At 37.0% G+C, this 14,679-nt stretch overlaps 1 protein-coding gene across 4 annotated transcripts in view; it reads right to left on the reverse strand.

Annotated features, from left to right (window-relative positions):
- The window catches only part of MACROD2 (mono-ADP ribosylhydrolase 2), an 899,949-nt gene that overhangs the window by 613,593 nt on the left and 271,677 nt on the right, over nucleotides 1–14,679 (reverse strand). For all 4 annotated transcript variants that reach the window (XM_075496893.1, XM_075496891.1, XM_075496892.1 and 1 more), the window contains exon 5: nucleotides 9,104–9,220. In XM_075496893.1, the coding sequence (XP_075353008.1) occupies nucleotides 9,104–9,220 (117 nt within the window). The remainder of the gene's footprint in view (nucleotides 1–9,103; nucleotides 9,221–14,679) is intronic.

A 14,679-nucleotide genomic window follows, 5' to 3' on the forward strand; every position in this document is an offset into this window, starting at 1 on the left:
CAAGAATCTTCATAAACGTCATCGAAAACTCACAAATACCAAAAAAGGAAGGAAAGAATCTGAGAAGTCTAAGAAGAAATGAAAGAATAAAACCTAATGTATCCTCTTCAACTTGTACGAAATATTTCAAACAAAACTAAAAAAAAAAAAATTCTGAGTGTGAAGACAATGTTAAGAAGAGGGGGATGCTATCAGAAATCTAAAAAAATGGAGAACTAATTTCCCATCAATTTCTAGTGCTGCACAACAACAACAAAAAAAATCCAGGTGACTTTGATCCCCATACTCAAAGGCAAAATGTCCTGGATGATGGTATCTTTTCACCAGTAGTGAAAGAGCATCTTCAGCATGTAAAATAAAACCTTTATTTATTTTTTTTTTAACTATCTGGTTAATTGGTATTTAGATTCTTTCCTACAGCAATTAAAACATTTATGCCCTGCAGTCTCACACCTGATGTCTTCTTCCTGAACTAAAATGTTTCAAATGTTTGACCTCAGTTTTCACAAAAACCCCCATGTTTTGGTCTGTGCATTTAGTGTATGTGAAACAGCCTCAAGATTCCTCTGCTCGGTGAAACAAAGATCTTTTTAAAACTATTTGACATAACCTTCCCATCCTATCCACTTTAGACTGGTCTAAAGGAATTAGATTACAGGTAAAGAACTCCTCTTGAAACAGTCCCACTTTTCATCTGTAAGATCCTTTCAAAATATAGTCAGAAAAAAAATAAAAATAAAATTAGCAGATTTAAACCTCAAGTAAGCAGCGAGGTTTGTGGGTGAGTGAAGGATAACTCAAAAAAATCACAGCACCTTTCATGTCCATATTATTCCTTTTGCTTTATTTCAAAATAGTAGAATGAAAATAGCTGTGTCCTTATGTATTACCTATGATCTGATTATTTCCATTTGCAAATAATTTGTCCTATTTTTGGCTGAGGAATACGCAGATTCAGCACAAAAAGGAATCCTATACTTTGCTTGCAAGACAGAAAATTAGGCTGTACTGTTTTTAAAACATTCCAGCTACAATAATATAATTATTATTAATCTGAAGAAATGATATGAAGTTAATGACCTCCGAGAGGCTACAATTTTAAACCTTTTTCCTACCCTAGGGAGATGGAGGATCAGCAGTTAGTGTTCCAATTCAAGCCCCAAACCTGTGCCAACATATTTTATAAGCTAAATCCAGGTTAGGGAGACAGGCTGCATATTTTTCAGAGACTAAACCAGCATAAATCACAAAGTGCCAACACACTATGAGGTTAATGTTGTGTTTTACTACAGTAAGCAATTTCTATCACCATTTAGAATGAGACAAGCAAAATTCAGGCAGACAAAATCTCATGCATCAAAGATTAATTTTTCAAGTACCAAGCGTAGGCTTTGGCTACTGAGGGAACGTATTACAGTGGGAGCAGCAGCAACTGCTGCAGTTAAAGGAGCATAAACATCTCCATTATAACCCATTATAACCCCTTCTCCTTGTCAGCTGACTGTAGCAATCAGAATTTTGTTTATTTTTCTGCTACGCATTAGACTTCATATTTTTTTATTATTATTTGAGTAAAAAGGACCAACTATATCTTAGTATGGAGTAAATAAAATATATTTGCCTTAAGGGGCACAACGCCCTGCTCCAGTGCCACCATGCCTGAGGAATGACTATATGCCACCAGTGTGGAAAGGCATATTCCCGTGCAAATTATTTTTCACCAAATTAGGAGACATTTTACACATAAATTAAGCATCTTACACATAAATTAAGCATTAGAAAAGTGTTTACACCTTGCAACTTACTCTCTGTTTCATCAAGGGGTTATCCAGAGGGTGAACCCCAGCACGTTGGACGCTGACGCCAGGGAACTGCGGTACCAAACAGTGTGGGCTCCCGTCACTGCCACACTACACTGCAAACTCAGTTCTGTAACTGCTTTCAGTAACACCAAGAATCAGACCTTTGCAGAAATTGTAGATGTCCACAATTACAGAAATAAGGCCAGGGAGGGAAATTCATGGCATCAAGTTTCTACTGTCTGCCATTATATTGTATTAACACACACGTTATAAGCCAATGGTGGACCAAATTACTGAGCAAATGCTTCAGTCCTCCTCTTAATTTTGTTTGTGCCGAGTCCTGTCCTGGAGTTCAGTGTTCAATGACCAGATTGTAACAAGTGATGCCCAGAAGAAGAGGATTTAGATTTGTCAGTGAGGATCAATAGTAAAACATTTCCTTTAGCCACAACGCATACATTTGTCAACTGAACGATTTGATGTGAAATGAGGGTTTCCAGCAGTACATGCCGTAAGTTAACCACAGCACAACACTACACAGAGCACTGACAAACGCACACTCCAGTCCATTCACAAATTAAATTTTAAAGAATCTATCCATTAAAAAATGTATATGAGCTAGGCTTGAATTCAAGGATGAAGACCATATACTCTTCATGATGGAATATTCTTGCTGATTCATAACCACACATTTCAGCTGGTAGCTATAGCACTTGTCCCTTTCCTACTCAAACTGATGACAGACCCTGAGCAGACTTGGAAGAGAAGAAGATGTTTGAACTTGTTTAGTTGAAATTGATAAATGCATTCCCCATCATTCCCCATGAGTCCTAACATCTCCCTTTGTGTGTGTATGGGGGTGTGCGTGTGTGTGTGTGTACAGAAAGGAGAGACAAGCCATAAAGCTTTACAGTATACCAAAAAACCCTCTCTAAAATCTAAGCAGGTTTTAGGACCAAAGAAGTAATCATTAATATTTCCCTTCCAACGCATTTATAGCATATGCAATGTATGCTATTGTTAATGGTGAATATGGCAGGTCATTAAGATGATGGGAGCCAATAAGACCAAATTAAAACACAATAAAGACATCACTGCACTTATTTTCAAAATGGTCCTGGTTTTGGTCCTGGTCCTGGTCCTGGTCCTTATTTTGGTCCTGGTCCTGGTCCTTATTTTCAATATGTCCTGGTTTTGGCTGGGATACAGTTAATTTTCATCAGAGTAGCTGGTATGGGGCTGTGTTTTGGATTTGTGCTGGAAGCAGTGTTGATAACACAGGGATGTTTTTGCTCCTGCTGAGCAGTGCTGAAACAGAGTCAAGGCCTCTTCTGCCTCTCACCCCACCCCACCCCACCCCACCAGCGAGGAGGCTGGGGGTGCACAAGAAGCTGGGAGGGGACACAGCCGGGACAGCTGACCCCAACTGACCAAAGGGACATTCCACACCATATGGCATCATGCTCAGCATATAAAGCTGGGGAAGAAGAAGGAAGGGGGGACTGTTCGGAGTGATGGCGTTTGTCTGCCCAAGTAACCGTTACATGTGATGGAGCCCTGCTTTCCTGGAGATGGCTGCACACCTGCCTGCCCATGGGAAGGAGTGAATGAATTCCTTGGTTTGCTTTGCTTGCATGCACAGCTCTTGCTTTACCTGTTGAACTGTCTTTATCTCAACTCATGAGTTTTCTCACTTTTACTCTTCCGATTCTCTCCCCCATCCCGCTGCGAGGGGAGCGAGCAAGTGGCTGTGTGGGGCTTAGTTGCTGGCTGGGGTTAAACCATGACATAATAAAATATGTAAATTGAGCTTGTAAAAAAAAAAAACTTTGAAACCTATACACAACTCAGAAGAAAAACACACAAATACATAGTAAGTGGTTTTGTTAACCATAAAAAAATCCTTTCCCAAAGAAACCTAAACAACAAAAGTATTGCTCAAGAACAAGGAGTCTTGGACCTATGATTAATATTAACTTACTTTGCTTCATTTTAAATTTAGTTTTAAATATTTTAGCAATGACAAAGATTTAAGAAATTAAAAAATTGGATAGCAAACAGCTGCCGCAGCTCAGTGCTGTTTCAGGAAATACCTATCTAGAGCTCTTTCCGGCTATATCTTTTTTCCCAGTAAGTGTCACGCAGTTTGGGCACAATGCTGACAACAATGTGATGCTACTCAGCTAAGACAAAGAGTATAAAAACATCCCTCCTGGAAAACTATCATAACATTTATGAAGCTTCAATTATATTAATGATTGTGTCACCCTATGCTTATCAGCAGCCTTTTTCAACTGAACTTTCATCAAACTTCAGTCTAGTTATGCATCTGGTGACACACCTGTTTTCACTTAAACATTTAAATGCAATTGTGGGAGAAGTTCAAGGACCTTGACCAACTGGGAGTTAGTAGCCAAGTTAGTTTTCTCTAAGCAATCCTCTCTTGTCCACACATTGCTCACTTTTAATGCCTGTCTTTTCAATTCCCAGACTTCTTTTCCAATTCCCAGACTTACCTCTTCCCAGAACAAACAGGGAGGTAGCAAACTGAACAATTATGCAAAGATAATGTTCTTCTGCACATCAGAACCATGCAGAATAAAGCATCTCTCTGACCCTTGCATATCAGAAATTTAGAATCATTTGAAACAAAATTTACATATTATTATATCAACCAAGGTTTTAAAAGTAAGCAAACAAAGTTCATTGTGGAATCCTGGAAATTCGGATAATAAGCTTGAATATTATGCCCCACTTTTCCAACTGATCAGTTTTGGAGTACTAGAGTAGAATTTTGGAGTTCCGTTGCTGCATAATCAACCTTTTAATTACAGCTCTGCAAGTGATTTCCAAGAAAATATGGAGAGATTTAAAATTACTACCCTTACAGCCTTACTTTAAAATAATACCCTCCAAATATTCATCTGTTAAATACAGAAAATTATGTCTATATAATAGAAGCACACTTTTTAATCTCTACTTTTTAATCTCCACTTTTTAATCCGATTAAACAAATTTAAAGGCTGATTCCTCCTACTGCGTTTAATACTAGCGCTCCTCCTAACTACTTATTTCACAGCAGGAACTGTCTTTGAGAGCACATTCACATTACTGCTCCAGATTGATCTATGCAGTGACTTTGGACCAGAAGACTATGCTATATATGGTATTTCCTAAAGGATGTTGCTTAAAGTACTAAAAATATCAAGCAAACAGAAAAATTTATTCTATATATTATAGCTTTATTAACAACATAAAACAATGTATTAGAAACTGCCTAGCATTTCTAGCAAGGTACCTCCACTGAAAGTCCACCTTTCAGATTTAATTTACCAATGGTTGGCTCTATCCCATATTAGAGGTTGTAAGATTTTATTTTCCTAGGTTTAAGGGTTTTATTATCAAACAATTTTCAGAAAAAGAAAGACATTATTACTAGACATATTAACAATAGAAAAAAGCTAGTTTGGGGGTCCCTTCCTGCCAAGGTTGGGGTACCAATTACCTGTGTTGGATGTTGTTACCATGTCTTCAATTGGTTTTAAGCCCGTTAAATACCTTGCGGAATGGGACTGTATTTTCTAATGTGTTCTGACAGGGTCTTTTTTTATAGTGAACCTCTGCAAGCAGATAACAAGCCACGAGGCTGTGATGGACCCTTGGTTCCAGCCATAAGCACAATTTACATTCAGACCATTTTCTGCCAGTAGAGCTAACTGAGACTATTAATCAAATGAGAAAGAAAACAAGCATTTGTAGAGCTTTAAACTGATACTGTTCATCTGTTATTTAAAGCATGACGGTATCAGAGTACTGCTCAATGTTTGAAGACCAGTTGTACAATATTTAGTATGAACTTTTCTTTAAAAGGGACAACAGTATGAAGTACAGAAGTTAAGTAATTAATGATCGGTCTGGGAGAGCATTAAAGGAAAATATCTCAGAGCAAAAAGCACTGCCTTTTTCAGCCCTCCAAAGCGCTATGAAAACGTGGGTGCCTGCATAGGTGTTTGCTGAAAAACAACAATAGATGACATCAACCAAATTATGTATTCAGCAAATAACTTGATTGGCATTTGGGGGGGCTTTGTGTAGGCTTTGGCAACACAGAAGGCAGATGGTGATTACACTGACTTCTGTAAAACTGTATTGAACGTTACAGTAACTGATAATTAGAAAACTCAATTTGATTTCACTTCTATTTGCATACAGACTATTTTTTGGCATTCAAAAATATATATAAATTGAAAAGTTCATAAAGCAACATCTCTAGGCTACAGACATGTTAATCTTGGTCTGTTCGCACTATTAGGATAAAAAGATGAGGGGAAAAAATGAACTATTTTATGTATTCTCTCCCTGAACATTTACTGTTACTCGTGTATTTCACAAACTGATCTCTGACTCAGATGCAACAAGAACAAAACACGAAAAGCTAGCCTATACCCTAAATCTTTGCATTTTTTCAGTCAGACATTATTTTTCAATTTTTCCTTTGTGAAGAAATTATTTATCAGCCCTGTTCTTATTTAAACTAAGTAAATACAGCAAAGTATTCAATAAAAATACAATAGATCATAAAGGAGATTGCCAGAGTGCTTTTTATTTACCAACTAGCAAGCTTCCGAACAAAGCAAACCTTCCCGTCAAATGCCAAATTTAATTCCAACTTCCTCCAAGTTGTCTATAAAGCAAAGCAATATGCTGCATGATCTATGAATACTAAATCTTCTTTAACATGGAGTCCTCAGCTTAAGCCCAAGTCCTGCATCATACAGCACACATGCAGGCTGCTCCATCCCCAAGCAGCTTTGCTGATTTCAGCAAACTGCTTCCAAGCAAAGCATTTCAGGACGAAGAACTAGAGATGGGAAAATCCCAGGGGTAGAAAAAAACGATTGTAACATTTTACAATTCTGTTAAATAATGAAAAAATAACAATTCATCATGCTAGGAAATACATTTCACATTTATTATCATTACTCATCCAACTGCAATCGTGAGAAGAGCAGAGACAACAAAATAATCATTGCACTACTACTGCTAATGGATTATTGTAGTTAGTCTCCTGTATACAAACAGATAAGTGAAAAGCAAATTCATTGTGAAAGTTGGCAGTTATCCATTCACCTATAACCTTCAACAAATTGCTGACACACAAAACTGCATCATAGCGCATCTGGATGGGGAAGTCCAGACCTCCCGTCATGTTGCTGCTCTCATCACAAAAATCAGATGTAAAATAGTTTCCACAGTTAAACTGTCGTACTATTATGACAGAGAGACACAGAGTGACAAAAGATATCCAGTGGTTCTATAGCTCTTTAAAATATGAAAACAAAGTCTTGATTGTTTGATCACTTTCAGACAAATGGTCTAAAAGGTACAATAGTTTAATGAGCCTACAACCAAAAGCTTCTAAAGGGAAAAGTAAAAGAAAACAACAGTTGGTGAACACAAATATGTTTTAAGGAAACAATCTAAGAAATCAAGAGTATCTCATTCTCAGCCTCTGCATGCAAACTGTACATTTCTGTCCCTGTGCCTGTTTGTCAGTTAATATATCCTTTCCCCCTCTCATGTTGATGAATGATCAAATACAAATAGATGTGTCTTTGATGCAATTTCAATTTCTAAGAATATTGATTAAGCAGAATATTGACTTTTCTCTATGTCTGGTTACAGGTTTTATTTCCAACCGCAAGTGATAATGGGTTTTCTCATTGTTTTGTTTATTATTCCTACATAAAGAACAAAACAAAAAATTTTCCTACAGTCTTCAAACAGGATTGCATTCTACAAACCTAACTTAAGCAAGACCCATTAAACTGCTATAAAATTTAAAGGGAGGCCACGCCTCAGACATGACCCTTTCTCTTTCTAATACAGTTCAGTGCTAGTTGCTTCAATACATTGTATTTCATTTCTCTTATTAAAATACATAGGAGGAATTACCCACCTATGGATGAGCAGCTTTTCTGTCCCTCCCAAGATATTTTTTTTTAAAATGGGAAGGGAAGACTTAAACATCAAAAATCCCCACTAGAGTAAATTACAATGCATTATCAAACAATCCTATCAGTTTTATAGGAATCTGGTGAAGATTTTGGCCTTATGCAAACCCAACACAACCACTACACTGAGTCTTCCTCAACAATTTCCCTGACCTCTAGTCAAATTAACCTTGCATAAATAACCATTAACATGTGGTAAAACTATGTATAAAATACAGCAAAGTTTTCCCGTATATAGCAATTATCACTGTCAAGGAAATAATTGGTAGCTCTCATCATCATAGACGGTATCAACAAATGACTGGGAACACAATTTTCTTCTTTACCTAAGGCATTAAAGGCCACAGGAACCTAAAAGGATACCTCCTACTGCAGTAAACATTTGATTTTACATGAAAAAATGTAGAACAAATTAAGAGAGCAGACCTAAATACATTTGAATGAGCCATGTTCCTAGTGCAAACTGCGTATAAAAAAAGAGATCTTGAATCCTAGCTATCTGCTGTTTGTAATGCTTTCTTGGTATTTGTGTCATCGTACCTTAATATACTCTTCTGTAAGATCCTAACTTGCAGAGATTTCCTACTTTTTATTCTTACATAATAGACTGGCTGACCAACGTGCTGTCAACATGTTAGCTTTTTCCAAGACAAGCTCAACATCTACGCCACAAGGTCAAATAGCCATCTTCCTATTTTAAATAGGATGGGAATTTTGACAATTTCACTTTCAATGTGCAAAAACATTCCAGCACTGAGCTGCACTCTGCTGAAAGCTAAAGTGTGACAGATGCCTTCACAGTAATTGCCAGCCAGCCTCTACGTAGCAGCTGAAAACACAATACATCACTTTGATCTCCTTGGCTCTGAAAGTATTCACAATCAAGGAATCTGCATGAAGAATACGAAATATGCAACATTTCCAAAAATTGTCTCCATGGAACTTAAATACGATAATGTATATTTTGTTCATACTTCATAAAGCATTCCCAATCCTTTATTATGCATATGAAAGGATATGTTTTAGCTTGCAAAAAATAAACATGAAAGATGCTTTACATTTTAGAGACATGTAGGTTTTCATCGGATAACATAGGTGAAATAATCGTTTAGAAAAGCCTGAATTGCTTTGAGGGGAAGACATTATTACAGAACATGCTTAATTAAGTCCCACTGCTAATTTTGTAAAATGAATACCATGTTGAATTAGACTACAGGGAAATAAAGCAAGCATACCAGCTCCACGTGCTTAAAACAAAAAGAAAATGCTGAGAAAGAGCTGACTTACATTTTGCAGGTAGGTCATATCCACACGTAATTTTTGCTTGTCCAGTCTCACAGCCACTCAGGTTGCGACATTCAGCAACTAAGCAGGGCCCAGCAGCTCTGTGTATGCAGCCATCCACTACAAAGGCAAACCCAGAAACTTTTACTTATTAAAAGCCAGTCTTTATGTTGCCTTCACACAAATACACCGTCACAAACATTTACTGCTCATTTTGACATTCACAGCGCAGACCTGCTGATGTATAGGTAGATATCAAAATATATACAAACATTTTTTCTGCCAGAATTAGTCAATGTGTTTATCAAAAAAATATTTAGTCAGCTTCTGCTAATTGAAAAGAAAACACTGAGAAAAGGCAAAGCAGAATTAAAATTTCAGTATTAGAAAAGGGTCTTATTCAAGGCTCTAAGAAATTCTCAAATTATGAAAACATGAAATACAAATTATGAAAACAAATTTGACCCCCAGCTAAATGCCAAACTTTCTTTTACTATGTACCTGATACTTCTACAATTATGCAGACCGTTTAATGTCACCATCCTATTAATGCCTTATACAAAAATTCCAAGAAATAATGCTTATGGATTTGAAATATAAAAAATACCTTGTTTTGACCTTTTTTCTTCTTTACATTTTTAAATTTTGCATTATTCGTGCAATACTTTGGAGTTAATTAAATAATAATTACTAAAGGTTGCAATTGCAGCTAAGTGTGCAAGAAAATTAGTAGAGTACATAGATCCTATTACCCTCAGGCACCAGCAAAAGAATAGTAGCAGCAGCAAAGAATAAAAAAAGGCTGCTGGCACAGCATTTCTGCTCTCTCAACATGCAATCAAAGAAATCATTTACTATAATTATGGCAAAAAGTTTCAGAAAAAGGAAACAAAAAGAAAAAAGGGAAATACTGTGTGCATGAACATGCTAACTACAGTAAGGCCCTAAGTCAGCAGCAATGATGAAGTTCAACTATGAGAAATAATCATCATAATAAGTACAATATCAATTCAAAAAAGGTAAAATAAGCCCAAGTATAAAGACTAAACAAATACTTATGAGACAAGAAAGGAAGATTCTGTATGCATATCATTCAATATTTATTTCAGATTTTATTTCAGAATTAACCAGTTCAAAGTTACAGCAGTACCCAATAGCACGTTTGAAGCAATTAAACCAGAAAAGGTTTGAAAAGCCAAGTGTAGATGGGTTTTCAAGAGATGCACGTAATCTGTTCACAGCATGAAATGTGTAGCTTTCCACAGGCTAGCACAGCAAGATTTGGGCAATACAAGGCTTGGGCACTCAGCATACCTACCGACCATTCACTTCCCACCGGGATGCAGGGAGAGCAGGTAACTCCCTCACTCCAAGATGGTTTTTGTAGCTGCAATGGAAGCGCCTGGCCTTTCTGCATTAAGGGCATAGCTGGTTTTGCAAGGTGTTGAGTATTTCCCTGAAGCCACGTATCTCCAAGTAGAGGGGCAGATAACGTCTTTATCTGAATGAAGCTGCCTCCTACTAAGTGTTAAAGACTTGAGATTGCCTTTTCTGAGGTGTTCTATGCCAGAGTTAATATTCAGCTGACACAGTAAAATTGGATAAGTAGTTCCTTGTAATACTCCATATTCATCCTGAAGACGGTGCCACTGATTTTCAAAACATCACTTTGAAATACTTTGTATTAGACAGCAAGATAATTACAGAATCATGTGATGTTGCCCTTCAATTAAATTTTCTAAAATTTTCTTATTGAAAAGAATGCGGATGCCAAGCCACCAGCCATAAGCATGTTGTGCACTCTCTATGCCAAGACACCAAGTCTTCTTACTCTACCTTAGCTGAACTTTTGTTTGTAACCTACCCAAAATCTCTGCTCAACAGACTCCCAGATGCTAATGCAAGAATAATATTTTGTAACCTTGAGGGGAAAAAAGAATGCTTGAAATCTATCCTGTGCTCATAATATCCGTTTTAATTATTTTAACTTAATTACTAAATGCTTTTCCAAACCAAGCAGCATAAGTAAACCAGTATGCATTGAAACCTCAAGTATATTTTTATAAGCACCACCGCCACAATCTTTACCAACACTAATATTTCCTGAGACATTAATATAAAAACAGCACTGATGCTTAGGACTAGCACTTTCTGCATGATTCTTTACAGAGGAAGAAGTCTTTCACCTCAGGAGTACTGGACAAGGGCTCAAGTCCATGCAATTATTCCCTTGGCAGTGGATTAATCATTTCCACCCTGAGCTCCTTCTTGTTCCTAACAAGTAAGCACCCTCCCTTGAGCAGTGTCTGTACCATGATTTGTTCGGCTACCCTCTCAACCAAATCATCTGGATAAATAAACCTCTTTTCCCCCAAACTCCACTCATTTTAACCCAAGTCCAGCTCAGAGCACAGCCAAACAACAGAACCCGCATAAAGGAACTGCTGCCTCTGGCGGGGAAGTAGAAGCAGAGATTTGTCACTATTTCTAAATCTGCAATGTATTAACATACCCAATACGTTAACATACCACCTGCCAGATCAGCTGTGACAGCCAACGCATAGGCAGTCCCAGCTCCCCATCTATAAACCATCTCATGACGGAAGAAGCGTGCTCTTAATGCACATACAGCTACGATACAGGTGGTTTATCACTAGTTTCCTGGAGCTGGTTCCACACAGGTCCATGTCCAGTCTTTATAATTGAAGCAGCCTCCAGAAAGATGAAAATATAATGGAAAAAAAATTAAATTCTTAACAGAGGAAAATCAGTTCTATCATAACCAATTTTGATGTATGACAAGGAAAATGGAAGACATCTGTCAAAACCAAACAAGTTCCCTTATAAAGGTGGCATAACAGAAAGTGATTGAATACTCCAGACAGGCGTAGATGGAAATGCAGACATTAGCATTCGATATACTTCAGTGACTGATGACACAGAAGAATGGGGGGGACAACCACCAAAAAAAAAAAAGCCCAAAACCCAAACACCAAACCACCCACAATTTCCTGAATAACCACTTTTTTCTACCATACTTTATTAAATACTTGAGCAGACATGACCTCTGATTTACGTATGCATTTTCCATTTAATATGATAACTCAATAAATCATGCTAGAAATATTTTCTCCTATAATATACACAATCTATAACACAAGTTTGATAATTCTTAAAGCAAAAACCCAAGCAGTGAAACATCTTGCCAAATACAAGCACTTTGCATAACATAAAGAAAAAAATTGGCTAAGGTAGAGTAGATTAGCAAATCTAAATGTGATGCTTCACCCTCTGCTAAAAGAGGTCTTAGATGTATTAATTCAAAAAAACATGGAATGGGCATGCACAAAACATTTACGCGAGATATTTTGTTTTCTGGAAGTGTGCACTGACTAGTAATATAAGTGTACAGAGAAGTAAGCATTGTTAACATGGAAACTTTATGGAAATTACAGATAACAGCAACAACCTCAGGAGGGAAAAATGATGGCCAAAGATACATTGTTATTCTGTAGTAAGGAGGAAGAGATTTACATGATAATAATGGCATGCTGCCAAATTACTTTTATAGGGAAGTGAAGAATCTTTGATATATTGGTTTCAGATACTTCATCTGTATCATCAGTTTGATATATAGGTGCTCATCTGCATTTTTCAAAACAGATTTGGAAAACGTTAAACCATATCCCACTGTTCCTTCCCCGGAATTTCTTTGTGAAAAAGCCAGGCACTTATGGTCAAATCTGACTTGCATCATGTGACAGTGATAAGGAATTATGCATTATCACTGGTTTTTACAACTGGTGAAAAATATCATTCTACTTCGAAGCTATCACTCTGCTTCACAGTATGCCTTTTTTTCTACAGGCTGCCTTCTTGTCCAGGTTTACAGAAATCATATATATACTTTAGGTCATTTATATACACAAGTGACCTGCCATTTCACAGCTACGGGAAAAACGTGGGAAAATCCCACAGACAAAACTATCAATCATAACTGACAAGAAATCCCATCTCTGGTCTGCATGATGATTAACTGGCATTTCTAAGTACTGGTAACACTTGAAGGTACTAAAGACAGAGCTGCTAACCGTCCTTATTCATACTGTGCTTCTTGATATGAGTTTCATGCTTATAAACCAAGCTATTTCTAAGGACTTTTGACAGCATTAATACTAAATGAGTCCTGCCCAGGGCCACCAGAGAGGTGGCAAATATGCACAGGACGGTCCCTCTTCTTTTCTGCATTCCCCTCCCAACAAGCAGGCTGCCCAATGCTCCCCACGATCTACCTTGAGGTAAAATAAATGCTTTGAAAAAGCATACAACACTTTTGCTTCCAGATGACTGCAAAGACTTAAGGAGGTCGACTTGTCTTTTGAAATGTGATCCCATTATTCACTGCACTGTCACGTGTGGAGACCTCATACAAATGGGGTTTCTACATTTACTGTTTCACAATGGCTTGGCTTGATGAGCACGTGAAAGGGGTTTCAAGACGTGCATACATGAACTGTATTTTGAGGGCTGAAGAACGGCTCAAGAACTTGAGATTTAGCTCTATAATTCAAGTCGTTCATGCTTGCGTAAAGCTATTAAAAGTACTACTCCAACATTTCTTCATTAAAAATAATATTAGCAATCTCATTGCATGCATCCGTAAGTTTTAGGAGCCACTAGGGACAGTATTTTGTTCTCCCAACAATTCAGCAGAATCTGTTAATGAAGAAAAACTCTTTTCAAAGCTACTGCAGTCAATGGTATTGGTTGCACAAAGAAGTCACCTGAAAATAATTGCTTAAAATAAATGGACAAAATCAAGTATCAAAATAAAACTCCTAGGCAAAACAAGAGTGTACTAAAATAATGAGTTAAACAAAAATACGGAAATCTTTGACACCGTCTTTCTACAACGCACACTAAAGGATGCTAAAAGGTTAAATCCTTTCTTATTTAATTTATTGTAAAGCAACTGTATTTGTTCTCCAGAATTAAAGGGTTAAAGTTACATAGTAAAAACTAGCTAATTTACTGATGTACAATATAGAATAAATCTATTTCTTATAGAAAATCTCTTAAAATTGCAAATGAAGCAAAAGCGCAGGAAACACAGAATTAAGGGTATCATGGGATACGGCTTAAAAAAAAAAATAACCTCAGCAAAACTAGCCTTGCAGTGCAGATGGTAATAAAAAAGGGTAAGGCAATCAAACATCGCAGCAAAAAAATACAAATTCTGCTGGGAATAATAAGGCCCAAACTTCTTTTGTGACCTTGCATGTGAGTCTGGATAAACTGAAGTTACAATGTAAACAACATATGCAGATTTATCATGTTATATCCCAAGAATCTATATATTCTTTTTCCATAGTAATTCCTGTTCTCAGGTGCTTTCCCAGATTTTCATTTCCCATTTTCACTCGGAAATTCAGGAGATTTACTTATTTAACAAAGTTAACTGTGCATGATTTACCTATGAAACAGTACTGTTCTTCCACACGGTAAATGCCAGGAGTGAATAAAAACAGAAAAATGTCATTATATCAGATATAGTGGTAGGGACGCACAAGAGGAAGCTG

The sequence above is a fragment of the Mycteria americana genome, chromosome 3 (assembly GCF_035582795.1).
Source record: "Mycteria americana isolate JAX WOST 10 ecotype Jacksonville Zoo and Gardens chromosome 3, USCA_MyAme_1.0, whole genome shotgun sequence".
NCBI lineage: Eukaryota > Metazoa > Chordata > Aves > Ciconiiformes > Ciconiidae > Mycteria > Mycteria americana.